General features: G+C 52.9%; 1 protein-coding gene across 1 annotated transcript in view; it reads right to left on the bottom strand.

Annotated features, from left to right (window-relative positions):
- POU2F3 (POU class 2 homeobox 3) overlaps nucleotides 1-19,849 on the bottom strand; it is a 104,558-nt gene that overhangs the window by 83,109 nt on the left and 1,600 nt on the right. The window contains exon 2 of the mRNA XM_006148792.2: nucleotides 14,748-14,816. Coding sequence (XP_006148854.1) covers nucleotides 14,748-14,816 — 69 coding nt within the window. The remainder of the gene's footprint in view (nucleotides 1-14,747; nucleotides 14,817-19,849) is intronic.

Genomic DNA, 19,849 nt, shown 5'->3' with positions numbered 1-19,849 from the left:
CTCAAGGGCAAGGCTACGTTTAAATTTTCTGGAATTACAGATATCATCGAGTCTCAGTGAGTCCGTCCTGCTTCTCAGTGCTGGGTTCTGTGGGGAGGGGTCTGTCCACCAGAACCTGCTCCTTCTCCGACCACTTGCCTATTTCCTGAGACAAGTGCAAACAAGCTGGGTCAGGACTCACAGAGGGCACCAGGAGGGCTGGCGGATGGATGTGTCTGCCTAGGCACGCTCCGAGGGGGATGCTGCTTGGTGCGGCGTGGCTTTGCAGCTGCTCGTGGGGCCTGTCCCTGAAGCATGCATGTGCGGATACAGCAGTGTGCTCACTGTCAGGGTCCAGTCCTTACTGCTGACCACGGTGCCCTGGGGTGGCTGTGGGGTTACCGCCCCACCCTGCGGGCTCTTTGTCCTCCTGGTACTAAACACGGCAGTGGGATTGCTATCAGGCAGACCCTATTCTAAGCACGTCAATCATTTCAGCAGTCTTATTACCCGCATCTAACAGGCGTGGAAACTGAGCAGAGAGCCTTGAAGTGACCACCCCAAGGCAAGAGTAGACTGGGGAGCAGGAGAGCCCTTCCTAAGGTACTGGGGTGCAGCAATGCCCATCAAAGAGCTGTACGAATACAGGGTGTGAGGATGGAGTGTGCTCCCAGGCCACACCTCCAGGACTTGCCAGAGGCATGCACCGCTCAGAGTGGTACACGTGGCAGTCGCCCTTACAGGCCGGCACACTTCCGTCCACCTCGGAGTCAGTCACCGCCCTCCTGTGAGGTCTACAGAGCCGGAGTGTTAGAGCCTCTGTTTTACCAGTGAATACACTGGGGCTCAGAGAGGTTGGGACGTCATTAGACGTCCTGAACAGAGATACCCTGTCCTTTCCGTCAGTCCCGTGCTGTAACACCTCCAGCTTTTCACTAGCCTCTCCTCTCTCAAACCTGTGTACCTAGGGCTGGGGGTGCACTCAGGGGGCCCCGGGGCCTGGAGAAGATGGAGCAGAAACACTTGCAGAGGAGCCAGTCCTGCTCTGGGAGGCCTAGGTCCAAGGACCCTACGCTAGGCTCACAGAGACCCCTTGAAAGTAAGAGCCAGAGGGCACAGCACCCTCCAGATGCAGCAGTGGGTGGCCTGGTTCTGGGCCGCTTCCGAGCAAAAGGGTGGGGGAGAAGGGAGGCTTCACCTACTGTAACAGCAAAAATGACTAAAGGAAAGGGCACCGGACCAGCTTTGGTGGGGGGGGGGGCTTCTGAAGAAACGTGGGTCTTAAACTCCCGCTGTGACCTTGGGAAAGTCCTTCCCCTTCTCTGACCCGTAAAATAGGAGAGCAGGCTGAGATCAGAGGGCTCTCGGGCACTCTGGCAGCGGAACACGGTGCTCAATAATAGGGACTAATTAGTAGCTGACATCCATTGAGCGTTTATTACGCACCAGGCTTTGTAGTCAACGTTTTACACACAGGACGGCATTTAACACGCACAGCCACCCCGTGAGTAGGTGTTCTTATTAGCTCCAGTTTACAGAGGAGGACCCTTGAGGCTCAGCGTGGTTAATCCACTTGCCCAAGGTTACCGATGAATAAACCACAGAGTAGAAACTCCAGTCCACATCTAACCTACCAGCAAAGGCTGGCCACCTACACCGGTTATCCCAGGATCGAACCTCATATGGAGTTGCTACGGAAACTCAAGGGCAAGGGGACCTTTAGATTTTCTGGAATTACAGATATCATCGAGTCTCAGTGAGTCCGTCCTGCTTCTCAGTGCTGGGTTCTGTGGGGAGGGGTCTGTCCACCAGAACCTGCTCCTTCTCCGACCACTTGCCTATTTCCTGAGACACGTGCAAACAAGCTGGGTCAGGACTCACAGAGGGCACCAGGAGGGCTGGCGGATGGATGTGTCTGCCTAGGCACGCTCCGAGGGGGATGCTGCTTGGTGCGGCGTGGCTTTGCAGCTGCTCGTGGGGCCTGTCCCTGAAGCATGCATGTGCGGATACAGCAGTGTGCTCACTGTCAGGGTCCAGTCCTTACTGCTGACCACGGTGCCCTGGGGTGGCTGTGGGGTTACCGCCCCACCCTGCGGGCTCTTTGTCCTCCTGGTACTAAACACGGCAGTGGGATTGCTATCAGGCAGACCCTATTCTAAGCACGTCAATCATTTCAGCAGTCTTATTACCCGCATCTAACAGGCGTGGAAACTGAGCAGAGAGCCTTGAAGTGACCACCCCAAGGCAAGAGTAGACTGGGGAGCAGGAGAGCCCTTCCTAAGGTACTGGGGTGCAGCAATGCCCATCAAAGAGCTGTACGAATACAGGGTGTGAGGATGGAGTGTGCTCCCAGGCCACAGCCTCTTCTAAGATGGTCTCTAGACCATCAAGTTCAGACCTTCATCCCATGCACAAGATCAAGCCCAAAGAAGGGACGGGATAGCATCAGCAGGTGTTATGGCAGTTAAGACACAGGATCCCACGTGGCTGCCTGCACGGTTTGAGTCCCAGATGTGAAGGCTCGATAACCATCCCAGGTGCCTGTGCATGCATGCTCAAAATCCCGAGAGGAGAATGGAGGAAAAGGGATTGCTGTGGTCATCCCCCCTGGGGTGATTTCTGACTTTCCCTCTCTCTGTCTCTCTTTGGTGAGTGCATCATCCTATAGCAAAAACTGAAAGAAAAATTAAAAAGACGGGAAGGGACTGGCTAAGCTCACAGGCTAAGGTAAAGATGAGTCCAGAACCCATGGTCTGCACATTTCCTGAGCCAAACCAGAAAGTACACAGATTATTTCTACAGTTCCAAGAAAGAAAAACAGTGGACTAGCTGGTGGTCACCAGAGGGACGCAGGTCTGAGCCCAGGACTAGAACGCCCTCAGTGGCCCTCACCCGTGAGCTCCAACCCCCTCAGGAGCTGAGCCCAGGTGCAGGAGGGGGTAGAGCCCAGAGCAGATGTGATAACTCCCAGCAGTCTCCAGGCCTGCGGACCTGGGGTGGGAGGATAGCTCCCCTAGATAACTCTGAGCCCTGGAGCCAACCTTTGCCAGCCGGCTTAACCCCTTTTGTCCAGGCTTCCCTCCTGAAGAAAACCTTAATCATCCTCATTTGAATTTCAAATGACCTCTCCCTTCTCCCCCTCCCCACCCCAACAGGCTTTGAGGCAGGGATATGGAAATTCACCCTGCAGTATGGAAATCATCGCCCTATGCAAATTGGGAGCCTAGACCCCCATCGTCATAGCAACCACCCGGTTTCCTTTCCTTTCTGCACCTCTCTGGGCTCCCTGGCTTAGGTATTCCTCCCTCCTGCCCAAGCAGTCGGGAGGGGAAAGGGGGCACGCTCCCAGCTGGGGGCTTTGCTCTGACCTACCCAGTGCAGGTGACACATCCCTGACTGAGGTGCCCAGCGGAGCCCAGACCAGCCAGGCCACCTGCCCGCACCTTACACAAACCCGGTTTGGCTTAGCCACACGTGGCTCACTACGGACGTCCAGGCTGGGCTAGACCAAGGATGGGCTAGCTGGTGGTGGTGGTGGGCAGAGGAGAGTTCTGGGCTCTAGGGGACACAGCAAAGCCCCCAGAGATGGCAGCAGGAGAAGGGAGACCTGGGGGGCTTGGATAGTGCCCGTGGTGGGAGATGAAAGGGCCCACGTAGAGCCTGTATGGAAAATGCCATGCAAATGAACACCTATTATTTTCTGAGTCAACAACAGCACTGGTGCTTTTGGGGCGATGCCCGCAGCTCTGTTTCCCATGGCTCCTGGCTTGGCACGAAGGTTTGCATCCCTGAGTTTCCCAGGGTCCTGCTGCTACGGAGAGCTTCCACCAGTGAGCTCGCCAGTCCGTGGACAACCCAGGTGGGCGCTCTGAGCTATGAGTGGTCGAAGCCTCTAAAAATGTAACTGGGGCCATTCTGAGGGCTTCGGTGATGCTCCAATCCTGCCCTGCCCTGTTCTGCAAGACCCTCAGGTTCAAATGAGGGGGTATAGCCCTGCCAGGGTGAGCTCATTGGCTTCCCCTCCAAGTCCACTCAGCTCAGCTCAGAGTCCACCCCTCTTCCCCCAAACCAAAGACTGTGGGAGTAGGGTCAGGGGGAGGCAGGGCCTACTGCTCCTGCTTCCTCTCCTCTGCAGCAAGGCCTAGGAGTGTGTCCTTCTAGATGAGCCCTTCCACGGGGACATGGGTTAAATATGGGAGACCCCTAGCAAGTGCGGGCCTGAATGCCACTTCCCATCTCCCCTGCCCGGCTGTGAATTCACAGCCCCTAGAAGACCCTAGCCTGCTTTTTTTTTTTTTTTTCTAAAGCGTACAAGTGCTCATTGGAGAAAGAGAGAGAGAAAAAAAAAGTACCCCTCAGGGGTGATGGCCACACTGTAATCCCTTTTCCACCTCCTCTTGGGATTTGGGGCATGCCTACACATGTGCCTGGCATGTTTTTCTTTCAAGCTGCTGGTCCGGGACTCGAACCACACAATTGACCACATGGGATCCAGCTGTCCTGACCACTATGCCACTAGCTAGCCCCCACAGCCTGCCTTTGAAGGAACAACGTGAACCAGAAAGGAAGACGGCCAGTGGGGGGGTGCGCTCCCTGCCCCAGGGTTTGGAGGTCAGGTTTTCGTGAGTACATCTGTGTCCGTCTGTCTGCATGTGTGCTTGTGCGGACAGCGCGGGATAGATTTAACTGGGTCTGGTCCCCAGGTTTGGGCTCTCCTCAAGCCCCTAAGACTTACCCTAATTTGCTTGCTCGCATTGTCCTAAATGTTTCTCAAGGAGCCTGGGCCCAAGAGACGGAAAGCATTTACTAACAGCAACAGCGTGGGGGTGGGACGCCTGCAGTTTTGGGGTCCATAGCGAAGGGCTGAGGCCCCGGACACTGCAGTGGCTGGAGTCGGGACACTGCATAGTGCCCCGTCTCCCAGGCTGTCGTGTGGGGGTACCAGTGCACCCCTGCTGGCAAAAGGCTAACTGGGACCTTCTTCCCCTACTGGGTCCCCCATCACCACCACCCTGCCACCAAGATCTTCAGAGTGGGAGAGAGAGGAGTGCCAAGGAGGTCGTCAAAAGACACACCCAGGGTCATGGGCCAGAAGATGGCCCAGCGTGTTAACACCACTGGACCCACATGGGAAAGATCCTGGGTTCATGTCCCGAGACCTTCCTGTGCATGCCGCGAACACATGTGTGAGCTGGGCCAGCTGGGGCTGGGGTTGGGCCATGGCGTGGGGGCCTTCTTGGGGGTTCCTCTCCTCTCATGCCATAAATAAATAAAAACACTTAAAAAAAAAAAAGAAAAAAAAGAAAGGAAGGAAGACAAGGAGAAGACCAGGGTTTGCTACCAGTGTTGGTGGAATGCTGGTAGAATGCCAAAGGAAAGGGATATTCTTTTTTTTCTCTTTTTTCTGGAGAGGTTTTTGCTATAGGGCACCTGCACTCACCAGAAAGAAAGAGAGACAGAAAGCGAGAAATCACCCCCGGAGGGGATGGCCACGCTGCACTCCCTTCTCCTCCATTCTCCTCCCAGGATCTTGGGTCTTCATGCACATGGCGTGAGTTTAAGCTATCAGGTCCAGGACTTGAACCGTGGCCCTGTGACATAGCCATTAAGCCAACTGCTGTTCTTACACAGGATGCAGGCGCCTCTGAGGCAGTGTGAACCACTGAGACCAAATACAAGGCACCTTCGGAAAGTTCATGGAAATGGAATTCAAGTACCAGTTTATTTTGGTGCAAACATCTTTGGTACGAAACCATCCGATGGGTAGTGTTTTCATGATATGCCTTTCCCATGAACTTTTTGAAGACATACCAACAATGAGAGTAAGACTTCAGAAATGTGAATAGCACATCCAGGCAGGTGATCCGTGGGATCGTGCTGCTGACCTGGACATGGAGCAGTGGGGTGCCGTGGATCGTGAGTGGTGGGTTAGACTCCGTACTTGGGTATGGCGGGGCCAGGCACTGACCTGCGACCTGCAAATAAGAACGAATGGCCCTCCACCCCAGACTACTTGAAAAGCTATTGTCCTGGGCATGACCCCTGATGAACTAAGGGTGCTCTAGGTGGTAAAGATGGCTCATGGATGGTCCCCCATTGGGTTGTCTCACTTTTGTCCCCTGAGGTTGGAGAGAAAGGGAGCCCTTGTTCTTCTGGGTCACAGAGGGGACAACTGCTTTAAAAGACTTCCAAATGGAGGGAATGGCACCAGGCAGGACCAACCCGGCCACGCTGGCCCATTGGAGCTGTTAGGTCCTGCCCTGTCTACGTGCGGGTCGGGATGGGAATCGGGGATGGAAGGGTCTGTGTGCGGGTCATGCTCAGGTGTGCGCTGCTGCTGCACCTGTTTCATTTGCTCAGGTTCTCTGAGCGCTATAGGCAGCCAGGCAGTCCCGGTGCTGGCACACAGAGCCACTACCAGAAGCCTGTGTGGTGAAGCCGTACCTTCTAAGTTCCCTGTCGGAAACTAGAAACAGGCAAGGTGGAAGCTGCTCTTTGGGCAGACCAGAACAGGGCATAAGGGGCTTGAGCAGTAGGTGAGAGTAGGGAAGGGCCCCAGGGCAGAGGATCGGTCCTACAAGAGCAGGCAGTCAAGGGAAGTTGCAGGGTTGGCTTTTCCTAGGGGTGGGAGACTGAGGTGAAAGATAAATGTCGAACGGGACATTCTCTCCTTTTCCAAGGATGGGTGTGAAATGTCTCCAAAGGAAGAGAGGCCTCAGGGACCCTCCTATCCTTAGGAATTCACACGTTCCCCTCCATGCTGGAAGGCTGTAGTTTTCATTCTTCTCTTCCAGACAGGTGAGGGATGGAGCGGGTAGACTGAGGCTTGGACCCTCGTTCTTAGGGGTATGTGTGTATGGCGCCACATGCTTGTCAAAGTGCTGTCACACCCACCCTGTCATTTAATCATGGAAAGGAAGCAGTCATCAAGAGGACATCCTTTGGGGCCAGGTGGTGGCATGGTGGTAAAATGTCACTCTTTTCAAGGCTGGCCCATAGGGAAGAGTTCAGAGACCACCTTGGGCATGCCTGGAACATGGGCACTAGTGATCCAGATGGCTGAGGCTGGGGCAGATGGTGAGGTCAAGATCCCATTGGGGGTGCTGTCTCTCTGTCTCTCTCACTCATAGAAGAAATGGATATATAAACTTCAAGAAACTAGGAGACTTTGGGGCCAGCCAGAGGTATGGTGAATAAGGCCGCTGGGTTCCATGTGGCCAGTTGTGTGGTGTAAGTCTCAGACCCAGTGACTAAGAACACACCAGGCATGTGTGTGGGCATGGCCAACATCCCCAGAGGACGCTGGAGGAGAAGGGATTGTGGTGTGGTCATCTCCCTCAGAGAGTGTTTTCTCTCTTTCTTTCTCTCCCCAGCAAGTGCACACGCCCTATAACATACTACCTAAAAAAAATAATAAAAATAAATAAAATTTTTTAAAAAGGAGACTCTTTACCGTGCCTGCTCCTGTCCTCTCTCATCTAAAGAGTGGTTTTATGAATTTGGATGGAAAATCACGTTCATCTGTAAAAGTCCTGTCCTGTTCCCTGCTGGAACCTCAGCTTGGTTATAACCCTCAGCGTGTTTTCTTAGGGACTCAGTTGGGTGGGGACAGTGAGGCCCAGGAACTACGAGACGGGATTTCTGGCCTTTGGTCAGTATTTCATTCTTTATCAGGGACCTTCTGAGAACATAAGCCTCTCTGCACTTCAGTTATGCTCCACCCCCATAAAATTATGTCCAGTCCTTCTTAAAGCCAGTCTGGAAGTGCCTACAGTTAAGAAGCAAAACTTTCTGGGGCTGGCAGGTGGTTAAGGGCACTGGACTCCCACATGGCCGACAACGGTTCAAGTCCCAGACCTGGCGACTTGCTGTCTCACTTTCCCTCTCTCTCCTTCTCACTTTGTCCCTCTCTGGTCAAATTAAAATAAATAAACAAATAAAGTAAAATAATAATAATAAAGAATCAAGACTTTCTGTAAAGGGTCCCAAAACGCTTGCTCACCCTGGTGGTCCTTCTGGAGGTTGGGACAGGTGTTAGTCATCCCATGACCCAAACAGGACAAGCGAGACCAGAGAGGATGCGCAGCTGGAAGGATGCCTGACAAAGCCCAGCTGGACTTGCATCTAGTACCCCGCTTTCTTCCCTGGGGCTCCCCTTTTGGGGCCTCCCCCTCCCAGACAGCTGAGCAGGGCCGGGGTACCAAGGCTGGGGCTGCTCTGTGATCTGGGTTTGGAATCCACTTCACGCCCCCTGTTAAAGGCCCACTGAGCCTGCAGGGGTGAGAGATCTACTGGGGAGGCTGGATCAGGATTGAGGAGGGAGCGAGTCCTCTTGCAGCCAGGTTCTCAGCCTCCACAGTGCCGGGGGAGGAAGTTGACCCTAGCCCTTCTCATCTCTTCCCCAGCAAGCACGGGTTGGCCCCAGGCTTCTGCTTCTTAGACTAGATCAAGCTCCCTACAGAGGCCTTGGCTCCCTGCCACCCACCCTCTGCCACCCTCCGGAATGCTGGTGTCTCCCCTGTCGCTGCCACTCTCTTATGCCCTGTGTCCCTGGTTCTCTGTGTTGGCCTCACCACTGTCTTCAGGTAGAAAGTCACAGGAAAGGCCCAGTCTTCTGTTATCGGCTAGTCTGAGACCTTGGGTAACCCCGTGAGCGCTCCTTCCCATCACACGCCTCCACTTCCTCATCTGCGAAGAATACCTATTCTCACGGAGCTGCCGTGAAGGCCGTCATGGGCTCAAGCGCTCACAGCCTGGCTGGCCCCGCTGTTCTGACTGGATTCCTGCACGGGAGGAGGATGCTTCTCCTTGGCCTTTCAGAGCCAGGGCCTGACACAGGCATGCTCAATAGATGCTGGCTCAGGGACAACCAGTTAGGTCAGAGGGGAGCCGAAACAGAGAGGCTGGGGTGTTGGGTGGAGGGAGTGCCCAGCCCCCAGAAACCCACACCAGTGCAAGACGTGGAGAGAGAGGGGAGAGGATTTATTTTTTAAAGAGTTTTGTTGTTGTCGTTGTTGGTTTTTTGGGGGGTTTTTTTGCTATAGGGTGCGTGCGCTCACCAGAAAGACAGAGATAGAAAGCAATCCCTTCTCCTCCATTCTCCTCTTGGGATCTTGGGCACACACACCCATGCGCCCCGTGTGAGTTCAAGTCACTGGGTCCGGGACTCGAACCGCAGTCGACTACATGAGAATTCAGCGACATAGCAATTATGCTAACTGCTGGTCCCAGAGAGGAGAGAGGATTTTGAAGAGCGGAATTAGGCACTATCTTTCAAAAGACAGACTAGAGATGATCTAGACTAAGCCCCTGCTTTATGGAGAAGAAAATTAAGGTCCACGTAGGCACATGCTTGCCAAAATCATACGCAGGGAGTTAATGGCAGACCCGAGACGAGAACCTGCTGGAGCCGGCAGGTGGCGTCATGGTTAAGGCACTGAACTCCCACATGGTCCGTTGCTGTTTGAGTCCCAGACCTGGCAGCTTGAAATTCACACTGGAGCGTGTGTGTGCATGCCCCAAATCCCAGGAAGAGCATGAAGGAGGGATTGTGGTGTGGCCATCCTCCCTGGGGGTTGTTTTCTCTCTTTCTTTTTTTCTCTCTAGAGAGTGCACATGCCCTATAGTAAAAATCTCTCTTTCTAAAAACAAAACAAAACCAAAAACCTACAGAAGTCAGGCAGGCCGGGTTTTGATGGTTGATTATAAGCTATGAGAGCTCTGGGCAATTTAGTTCCCCTTTAAGTTACAATCTCTTCATCAATATCAGTTAAAATGGGGATAATAATGCCTCTGTCTCAGAGGTTTGCTGTAAGAATGAACTAAGGGGCTGGCAGGTGGCATAGTGGTTAAGGGGGCTGAACTCTCACATGACTGACCACGGTTCGAGTCCCAGACCTGGCAGCTTGCTTTCTCATTTTCCATCTCATTCTCTCTCTTTGGTCAACTTCGAAAAACATATAAAATAAAATAACAAAATAATGACAATGAATAAAATTAAATTAAATAATTTTTTAAAAATAATAAAAGAATGAAGGACTGGCAGGAGGCGCAGTGGTTAAAGGTGCTGGACTCCCGCATGGCCAGCCGTGGTTTGAATCCCAGACCCGATGGCATGCTTTCTCACTTTCTCTCTCTCTCTCTAGCTCTGTCATTCTCTGGTCACATTAAAAATAAATAAAGTTGAATAAAATAATTCTTTAAAAAGAAAAGAATGAAATGAGATGTTGAACGTAAAGTTGGCACATGTGCCCGGGAAGGGAGGAGGCTCTCCACACATTATGGTCTGTCCCCCCTCCCTCCTAAGCCCTCTGTTTGTTCCTCGTTTGTGACAGATATGATGTGACCAGTGCGATCTGCAGTCACAGGGTGAAGGCCAGACTGCGCACAGCAGTGAACGTGACACTGCGAGGCAGTCCCACACGCGGGCAGTTCCCAGCCCAAGTCCAGGGGCCTCCCTGAGTCTGCTGGGCACCCTTGGCCTGTGATCCCGGGGAGGCTGACTGTGGGGATGGGGTGGGCAGGCCGCAGTGTCAGGACCTGCTGGGGGTGCGCTCTATCTTGGTCTCTTTTACTTGTGTAAGAAAGAAAGAAAGTTACAGAAAAAGCTATAGGGTTTGCTGCATGGGTTTTGGGCGTTGTCAGTTACAAGCCTGGGGGATTTTTATTTTTATTTCTTTCATGTTTTTGTCACAGAGCATGTGCACTCATTAGAGAGAGGGAAAGTGAGAAGTCACCTCCCTGGGGAGCTGGCTATGCCACGGTCCCATTCTCGGAATTTTGGACGCACACATGTGTCCAGTGTGATTTTCTTTCTCTTTTTTAAAAAATAATTATTAGTTTAATTTTATTTCTAATTATTATCTGGGACTCCCATGGGGCAGTCCAATGCCTTAACCACCACACCACCCTAACCCAAACCCTAGCCCTAACCCTATCCCCTAGGCCTAGGGGGGTTAAAATGTTTTATCAATCACTTAACTGAGAACAGAAAAAAGTCATCAGTCCCCAAAGTGAAGGAAAGGTGACAGCAGGGAGGCCAATGGGAGGACAGAACTGATAGAGAGGGCAGCCTGGCTCCAGTTGTCCAAGATGAGGCAGAAAGAGCGCTGGCTAGAGGCCGGAGCCTTCTCTGTCCCTAAGGCCGCCACAGACCCTCTGAGGTCTCAGCAGTTGATTCACGGCCCTTGGTGCCCTCACAGGCCTCAGAAATGGCAGGACCATGTCTCTGCCAACCAGGAGTGCAGTGCCCAGGTCTGAGCAGGCCCTCCCGGCCAGGGCAGGGCGGCCTGGAAATCCACTCCCTTTCCCAGCTCCTACTTCTTGTGCCCCTGGGGGATTTCACACAGCGGGGAGGGTGCTCTCAAGGAGCTGGAGCTTTCTAGGTCACCTTTGTTTATAGTTCCTTTAAAACCCAAGACAAACCACCCCTTAATTCATGCTCTGTTGGGACGGTGAATCTGTCTTTTAAAAATCCAAAAGAAGCCATTAAACAGAGTTGGTAACCACTGTGACTCATAATAAGCTCTCTTCTCTGTAAAAAAAAAAGTGAGTCAGAACGACTTTCCAGGAAGTTTGGTTACTTTAATTAGCTACCTCTTTCTTCTTGCCCTTAAAACACGCACTGATTTGAGGATCACCTGAGTGTTGATGCTACCAGCCACTGAGCCCAGGAGGAAGGGCCGGCAGAGATGGTCGTGGCCCAGCAGCCCTGTCTCCTCAGAGCAGAGAAGGGCCCACACAGGGCCCTTGAAGGGTGAGGAGCACACCCAAGCTTGGGCTGACCTACTTGGCCCCAGCAAGGGAGGAAGGGTGTCCTGGCCACCTGCTCTCAGCAGTGACCCCGTTCTGAATATTACAGAATCGGTCTCCATGATGCATTAGGGCTGCCTCGTGCCAACCATCTCAAGCAACTCTCGGCCCACTCTGTCAGGTGGGCATGGACGTCCCCTTTTACAGAAGAGCTGAGGTGAGCTCAGGCTGGACAGCTGGCCAGCCACAGAGCCGGAAATTGTATCCCAGGTGCACTGGATTGACGTCCGTTCTCTCTCCAAAGGCTGTCTGTGCCTGCCTCCTGGGGAGACGAAATGGCTGGTCTAAGTGACACCCTAAGGTCATGTATTAAATTGGCAGTAACCCTGGGTGACAGTCAGGTTCCGAGGTCCTAGGTGGATCCAGATTCTTTCTCCCTTAGCCTACTCTCTACCTAGCTCCCAGGCACAGTCCCAGAAGAGGAAACCAAATTCACTCAGACCATCCCAAACATTAACCTCTGAACTCCCAACCAGGACCTGGGCCCGCCCATTCCCAGCTCTCCTCTCAGGGTGCTCTGTGCCTCATTCCCACTCCTACCCTGACTTGGTCATGGTGACTAATAACAGAACACCAGTGCGAGCTACCCAGCCCAGCTGCAGGGGTGTGGCGATCACTTGGCACTCTGCAACGCTGGGAGCCACGTGAAAGATCGGGGTTCGCTTCCCAGGTTGGTTTGTACATGCCAGGGACACGTGCCCATCACCCTGGCTATATGGGAATGGGGAGATCACATCACAAGACCCTGTTGAGAGTGCTTCTCCCCCTCCCTCTTTCTCAGGAAATAAATTAATTAATTAAATAAAAACCATATTTAACCATGGTTAAGGGAGCTAGAACTCACATGGCCACTTGTGTGGTTCAAGTCCCAGAGTTGGAGGTTTGAAAGCCATGCCAGTGCGTGTGCACACATGTCCCAACTCCCTGGGCACTTAAGCCAGAGATGGAGGAGAAGGGATTATGGCATGACCACACCCTATGGGGAGTGCTCGCTCTCTCTCTCCCTGCGGCTCTCTTTCTCTCTGGCAAGCACATATGCCCTTCGGCAATACACAAATATAGAGAAATAATAACAATGCAGACATGCATACATCCACGTGGTGTGATCTTCCCACCAAGACATGCTCTTAGCTGTGTCCCCACATACCTGAGGCAATAGGGCCCAGGTGAGGGCTGCCTCCAGCCAGTGTGCTTCCAGAGCAAGGGCAGCCAGCTTCTTGGGATCAGGCTCCAAGACTGACTTTTCCCTTGGAAAGAGTCTCAGTGCTGGGACTGGGCCCACTGCCCTCCAGATGAATGGATTTTAAAGCCATGCTTGGTTTCTTTCTTTTCTTTTTTTTGGAGAGATTTTTGCCATAGGGCACGTGCACTCGCCAGACAGACAGAGAGAGACAGAGAGACAGAAAGCGAGAAATCACCCCCCAGGGGGGATGGCCACGCCACAATCCCTTCTCCTCCATTCTTCTCTTGGGATCTTGGGCACGCACGCACACATGCCCAGTGTGAGTTTTTAAGCCACCGGGTCCGGGACGTGAACCGCAGTTGACTACATGGGAGTCCAGCGACATAGCCATTACGCTAACTGCTGATCCCCAAGCCATGCTTGGTTTCTTGAGATGAAAGGAAAGGCTCTTCTCAACTGGGGAGAACGGGTACCCCCATTCAAAGACCCTTCCTCAGTTCATAAATCAACTGAAAAATTAGTGTACCTGACCCACACTCTCCTTAGTGTAGCTGTCTCTGTACACACAGTAAAGACTACAGGGCCAGCAGGTGGCATAGTGGTTAAGGTGCTAGACTCCCTTGTGATCAACCATGGTTTGAGTCCTGGACCCAGCAGCTTGAAACTCAAGCTAGGCATGTGTGTGTATGCCTGCCAAAATCCAGAGAGGAGAATGGAGAAGGGATTGCAGCATGGCCATCTTCCATTGAGGGAGTAAATTCTCACTTTCTGTCTCTCTGTCTCTTCGGTAAGAGCATGTGCCCTATAGCAAAAATCTCTTAAGAAAAAAATACATAAAGCCTATGTATTTCTGTGTGTTGTCACCTGTGCAAAAACACACTATTTCAATATTCAGTCGGGGGGACAGATCTGTGATAAATATGTCCTGCAGATGCCCCCCCCCATGATCTTGTCCCTGTTTCTGGGTTTTAGCTTCAAGAATGAAACTCGACTGCTCCAGAAGACTTGGAAAATATTTTAGCTCTGGGGGATATCGATTCTCTCCCATTCCTAATTTCTGTGTCTCTAATGATCCAGATGAAAGACTAATTGAGGTCTGGTTGGGATGCTATTAAAGTTATTTGGTGGTGTTACGATTTATACTCATCTTTCTTTAAGTTCTTTTTAATTATATGGAGCTTTCAAAGCCAGGCCTGGGTGATGGAGGTGAGAATAGAGAACTAGGGATCGTTCTTCTCACCTCTCCTTTGTCCCCGTTTTCTCCAGGCACAGTCACCTCCGGCCACCACGCCTCCTGCTCTGGACCCATTCATCACACATGCGCACACCACTTCGAAGGCAAACACTGGCACGTGGCCTCTTTGGTTAGGTCCTGGAGTAGGACTGTTGAAAGATCTGAGTTTAAAAGACCTTGGCTCCCATCTGCTAAAGACAGGTCTGCCCTCCGCCAGTCAGTAGCCGCTGGGAGCACAGCCTACTGCATCCAGGGTGTTGCAGTGGCACGTCAAGAAGTGAACATCCTGAACTTTTTTGTTTTGCTTTTGTTCTTAAGGATCTGGCCCTTCCAAGCCTAGCTGCAGAGGCCCATCCCAGTGCAGACCACCATCAACCGTCCCATGTCTCCAGAGAACTTCACTCCGTTCCAAGAGTGACGTTTTGGCCCGACTAGCTGAAAAACCAAACAAGAGGAGATCTGACATTGTCCGACAATTTCTGAAGACTCTCTCCCATCCTCTGCCTTCTTGTTCCAATCCCCAGAAGAGAAGACTCTTACCTGGCTCCACCTGGCTGAGGGCACCGCGAGCATCCGTGGGATCAGCTACATCCCCACTCATCTTGATATCTGCAGGGGAAACACCACTGATTTTAATAATAGGTCACCATGTTTCTTGCCATGACATATGTGGCTTTAACTAAACAGCAAAGATGAATGTGTAATTACAACCACCATCAGACTTTCAAATTCCTGATTCCTGAACATACAACCATTAGAATATTCATAAGCTTGGGGGCCGTCTCCCCTCCTCTCCTGCTTGCCTCCTCTCCCTGCCTTTCTTTCCCCTTCTCCAGGGCTACTGCAGGGTCTCTCACCTTTTGCATCATTCATTGCTGCTTCCTTCTATCACCAGAATTCAGTTGGTAAAAAATTTAACAACGGGAGGGATGGGAGGAGTACACTTCCCATTTGCAATCTTCATTTCCTTTGGGATTTGGAGTGTTTATTTTATTTTTAAAGTGGCAAAAGAAATTGCCCCCCCCCATACACACACACACACACACACACACACACACACACACACCTCTATGCCCTGGAAGGAGGACCCTTAAGCCAAGGCTTGCCCTTCCTTACCTTTCTTTCCCAGTTCCTGCCTCTGTTCTCTGTCTGATTCTCAGGGGTCAGCCCACTCTCTGGGGATCAAGCCTGAGCTCCCATGGCACCCTCCTTGGAGATTCCATTTTGGGGGGATCCTTACCTCCTCTCCTACTTCTTTAACTTGCTCAGTGGAAAAGGGATGGCAGCGGGTCAGTGGCCCCGCAGAGAGAGAACACCTACACTGCCCCAGCTCAGTCCGGTGCTGCACGGGGCCTCTGCCCTGCTTCATTTCAATAAATGAAACATTTACCCATAACAGACAGCTGTCCCCACCTATGAGGCCCCTAAGTCTCTTCTCGGGTCTGCAGGGGGAAGAAAAGAGGCAACTTTGAACTAACTCGGTCTGGGCTCCTCTCCTTATTAAACCACCCAAATACTGAAGCGGTTAAAGACAGAAGAATATTTTATTCAAATCGTATTGACCCCCCCCACCCCCACCCTCGTCTCTGGGGCAGCACTTTAACTCTTTCACCCACAGAAAGTGAGCCGATTTGCATACTCAGCTCCCCAGCCAATCCCACTCAAGCAGGCAGTCTTCATTTGCATCAGGTAATCAGGCAGTTGGCAGCCTGGATGCCCGAGGTCTGGAGAGGATCAGGATGAGGGAAAAGGAAGGACCTCTGCCCCAGGAAAAAGGGGAGACCCCTACTTATTTCTGGGGCAATGATGTGTGTGGTTCTGACAGAGATTTACACCTCCAGGATGCAGCGACTGTGGTGTCAAGCCTGGCAGAAATGGGGAGTCCCAATGCTTCGAGCCCTAAGAATACCCCGGAGAAGGAGAGGGAGTAGAGTAACCTTAAGAGTCACTGGCAGTTTCAGGACTTTTTTGAGATCTGACAAAATGAATGACATCTTCTAAGTAAATACTTGAGGCTCTGTGCAACCACCTCTAGACATCCACACTGCACTGCATGGTCCCAGAGCTCGCAGGGCGCCAGGCCACCACACCCCACCACCCGGTCTCAGCATACTGCATACTGCATTGAGGAAGACAGGTCATGAGCTTAACCTCAGTCCTCCCTGCTGCACTTTCAAACTTTCTGTATAGTCTGCTATGCATGAATATGCAGAAAAACAGTGTGGGGAGGCCCAGCAGGTGGTGTAGTGGTGAAGGCACTAAACTCCCACACAGTCGACTGTGGTTTGAGTCCCGGATCCAGCGACTGGAAACTCATTTTGGGTACGTGTGTGTGTGTGTGTGTGTGTGTGTGTGTGTGTCCAAAATCCCGAGAGGAGAATAGAGGAGAAGGAATTGCGATGTGGCCATCCCTCCCCTGGGGGATGATTGTTCACTTTCTGTCTCTTCTGTCTCTGTGGGAGCACATGCGCCCTATAGCAAAACTCTCGCAACCCCCCCACCTCTCCCCCAATAAAAAAGAAAGAAAGAAAAGAACAAAAGGCACTTTGGGCACTAGACACTTGCAAAGGGTTTCTGCTTTTCTGCTCCAATCAAGAAAGGGGCTTCACTCGTCCCACCCTGGAGCTGGGTGTCACCTCAAACAGATCTGCTCAGCATCACCATGGGGACTCTTCACCAGTGCTCAAAAAAAGCCCCTAGTCTTGCTGGGAAGGTGCAGACCCAAGTTCTCTCCTGCTGCTTCCGTAGGGCTGGAACTCAGTTTGGGTTTGGGCGTCAGGCAGGCCTGGATTGAATTCCAGAGTCATCGCTACCTAGCTGGGGGAGGGGAGCTGGCCTCATATTTGAATGTGAAGTTGAACATTTTCTCACCCACAAAATGGGAATATGGATGTAGACAGCTCAGGGTCACCGGGAGGATTAAATGAGATGCTGAATGAGAACTGTCTGGTACACATCCAGGCAGGATGTCAGCAGCCAATATACAAACTACTGAGACACGCCGCGGCCTCCATGGGAGCCCTGCCCTCCTGCCTCCCCCTGGTGCCCCTGCTCCGCGTTGCTGTTCTGTCTCAGCACCATGATAGTTGTCATTTAGCTGGGAAGCATGACCACTCTCCAAAGTCTGACTTCACAGGAAACGTGTTCACAGGGAAAGGGGAGGTTCCGAGGCAGCGGGGCCGGGATGACGACCGCGATGGACTTCCTTCCAACTCCTGCCAGATAAGGAGGGAATTCTCTCCACCGGAACGTTATGACTGTGACTCCAGTCTCTCCCAGCACCCTTCCCCTACATGTTGCACACATGGGGCCAGCAGATTCATAATGGTTATGTCGCTGGACTCCCATAGTTCGAGACTTGGACCTGGCAGCTTAAAACATGCTGCGTGCATATGCACATGTGCCCAAAATCCAGAGAGGAGAATGGAGAAGGGATTGCAGCGTGGCCATCCTCCGAGGGGGTGATTTCTTGCTTTGTGTCTCTGTCTCTCTGGCAAGCACCCCCTCCCTATACCAAAAATCTCTCTTTAAAAAAAAAAAAAAATGTATACCCAGAAGCCATCCCATTCATCCTTTAAATGAAGGATTTAGTTTTAATCGGGTCTCAACATAACTGGAGGCGTCAAAGGCCCCCTGCCCCTGCTCTCACGACAGCTCACTGACGTACCCTTACGAGGGCCACGTGGTGGCACCTCAAGATTGCGCAGGGGTGTGAGTGTGATGGAGGGTCGGGAGGTGACCTGTCACACCTCTCCTAAGTCCCGTGGATGCTAAGAGACGGAGAACCTGTTGCTGTTGAGTAGGAGGCTGAGGCTGATGGGCGGAACGAGCTTTTGGGTCTCGGCCTAGACATGGCCCAACACCGAAACTCCCCGACGCTGTAACCCTTCACCTGTCGGACAGCACGGACCTGGGTGAGTGAGGGAGCAGTGGGTGAGGCCGGCTGCGTTCTTATCTCAGCCGCGGACTGACTGAGGAGGCTTCTTGCCATCACTCCTTCCCCTGGGGAGGCCCAGCTGCTCTGTGCAAAAGCCCAGATCCCAGACACAGAACCTGGTCAGCCTTGCCTGGTACCGGCACACACCCTAAAGCTGCCCTTCCCCTCCCTGGGCTTCGCATGACCCAGGAGGCCCTCCTTAAATACCCATGCTGCTGGGAGGAGAGCCCAAGAGGCACGCCCTCCCCCAGGCCACAGGTCGAATGTCAATGGTTTCCTGGACCTCTGGCGTCTGGGCTGCTTTGGAAAAGCAGAGACTTGTCCCCTCTCCCTAGTGCCACCTTCATATCCTGGAAGGGACGTGCTTCTTCCTTGCACAGCTGCTGCTGGGGTTCTTCTACCAGGGGGACTTCACAGGACTCCATAGTCCCATGCCTGAGCAGCCAGGGTTCCACCTGGGGGCATTTCACCCGTCCCTTTATCCTTTTCACAGTCATGCCTTCCAACCCAGCTGGGATTCCTGAGCTCTGGCTGGCATTTGTAAGCTAGACTCAACCATTTTCCCTAACCCTGGTGGGAACAGCTCACAGAGAGGAGAAAGACAGAGAGACACCCTGAGGGCCACCAGGTGTCCCCTCTCCGACTGGCTTTCCACTGTCTTTCCGTCTCTTCCCTCCCTCACCGCCAGTGGGCTAACTCTTGTCCACCTCCCCCTCTGGGAGCAGGGAGCCTCTGCATGGCTGGGGAGCCCTGAGTCCAGCAACTTCATGCCTGTTCAGATCTTGGGGCTCCCATGTGAGAAATGCTCTATAAAGTCCAGTGCCCAGGCTCCAGGCAGACCTGAGTCACGGCTCATACCCAGGTTAGCAGAGCAAAATGATGGGGCTGACTCGAGGGCCTCCACACCAGGGGAGCGGCCTGGCAGCCAACCTGTGCCCCAGATTGTGTGCACCCCCTCCCCCACCCGAAGGGTTCCAGTAAACCAACGAGGAGGAGGCCTCAAGGCCCAGGATGGGAATTCACAGGGGAAGTGCTGTTTGTCAAGAGTCAGCAGAATACAGGATCACTGTGGGGGAGCAGGACCCAAGAGAGACCAAGGGACTTCGAGAGGGCCCTCTCCTGAGACATCCACGTCGGGAGGCGGACCTTCCCTCTCAGTAGGGCCCTGCTGAAAGGCCTCAAACTGAAAAGCCCACCCAAAGGACCCAGCAGAGAGCTCTCCAATGGAGAGCTGGTCGAAGAGAAGCCTTGGAAAGTCCCAAACTTAGAGACCCTGTGAGGTGGCCCTGAAGGGGAGCCAGACACCACGGAGAGGCCTGGGGCAAGAACCCTCATGGCGGGTGGGGAGGGCGGACGGCCCTGAGGGGTGACAGAGCAGAGAGATGGGCTGGAAGGGGCAACAGGTGGACCTCAGGGGTGAGGCAGGCCATCTGCTCCGAGGTCAAGGGAGACCCTCCCAGGAATCACCCCACTTTGGACTTAGCTTGCTCTCGCCTTTGTGTGTAGAGCCCTGTCCACAGGATGAGGGTGGAGGAGGTGTCTGGGTGTCCCCAGAGTCCTCAGAAGCATCAGCCAAGAGTTGGCTGAGGGGAAGGCTTAGGGGCTTGGCGATCTTTCCTCAACCTCGCCTTCTCCTGCTCTCTGCTGGCTCCTTACCCCCTGGCCTGCTTCCCTGCCGGGTCCCAGCTGTCCCACCTCTCCCTCT

This window comes from Tupaia chinensis, unplaced genomic scaffold, assembly GCF_000334495.1.
Source record: "Tupaia chinensis unplaced genomic scaffold, TupChi_1.0 Scaffold000247_1, whole genome shotgun sequence".
Classification (NCBI taxonomy): domain Eukaryota; kingdom Metazoa; phylum Chordata; class Mammalia; order Scandentia; family Tupaiidae; genus Tupaia; species Tupaia belangeri.
This window is presented reverse-complemented; position numbering and strand designations above follow the sequence as displayed.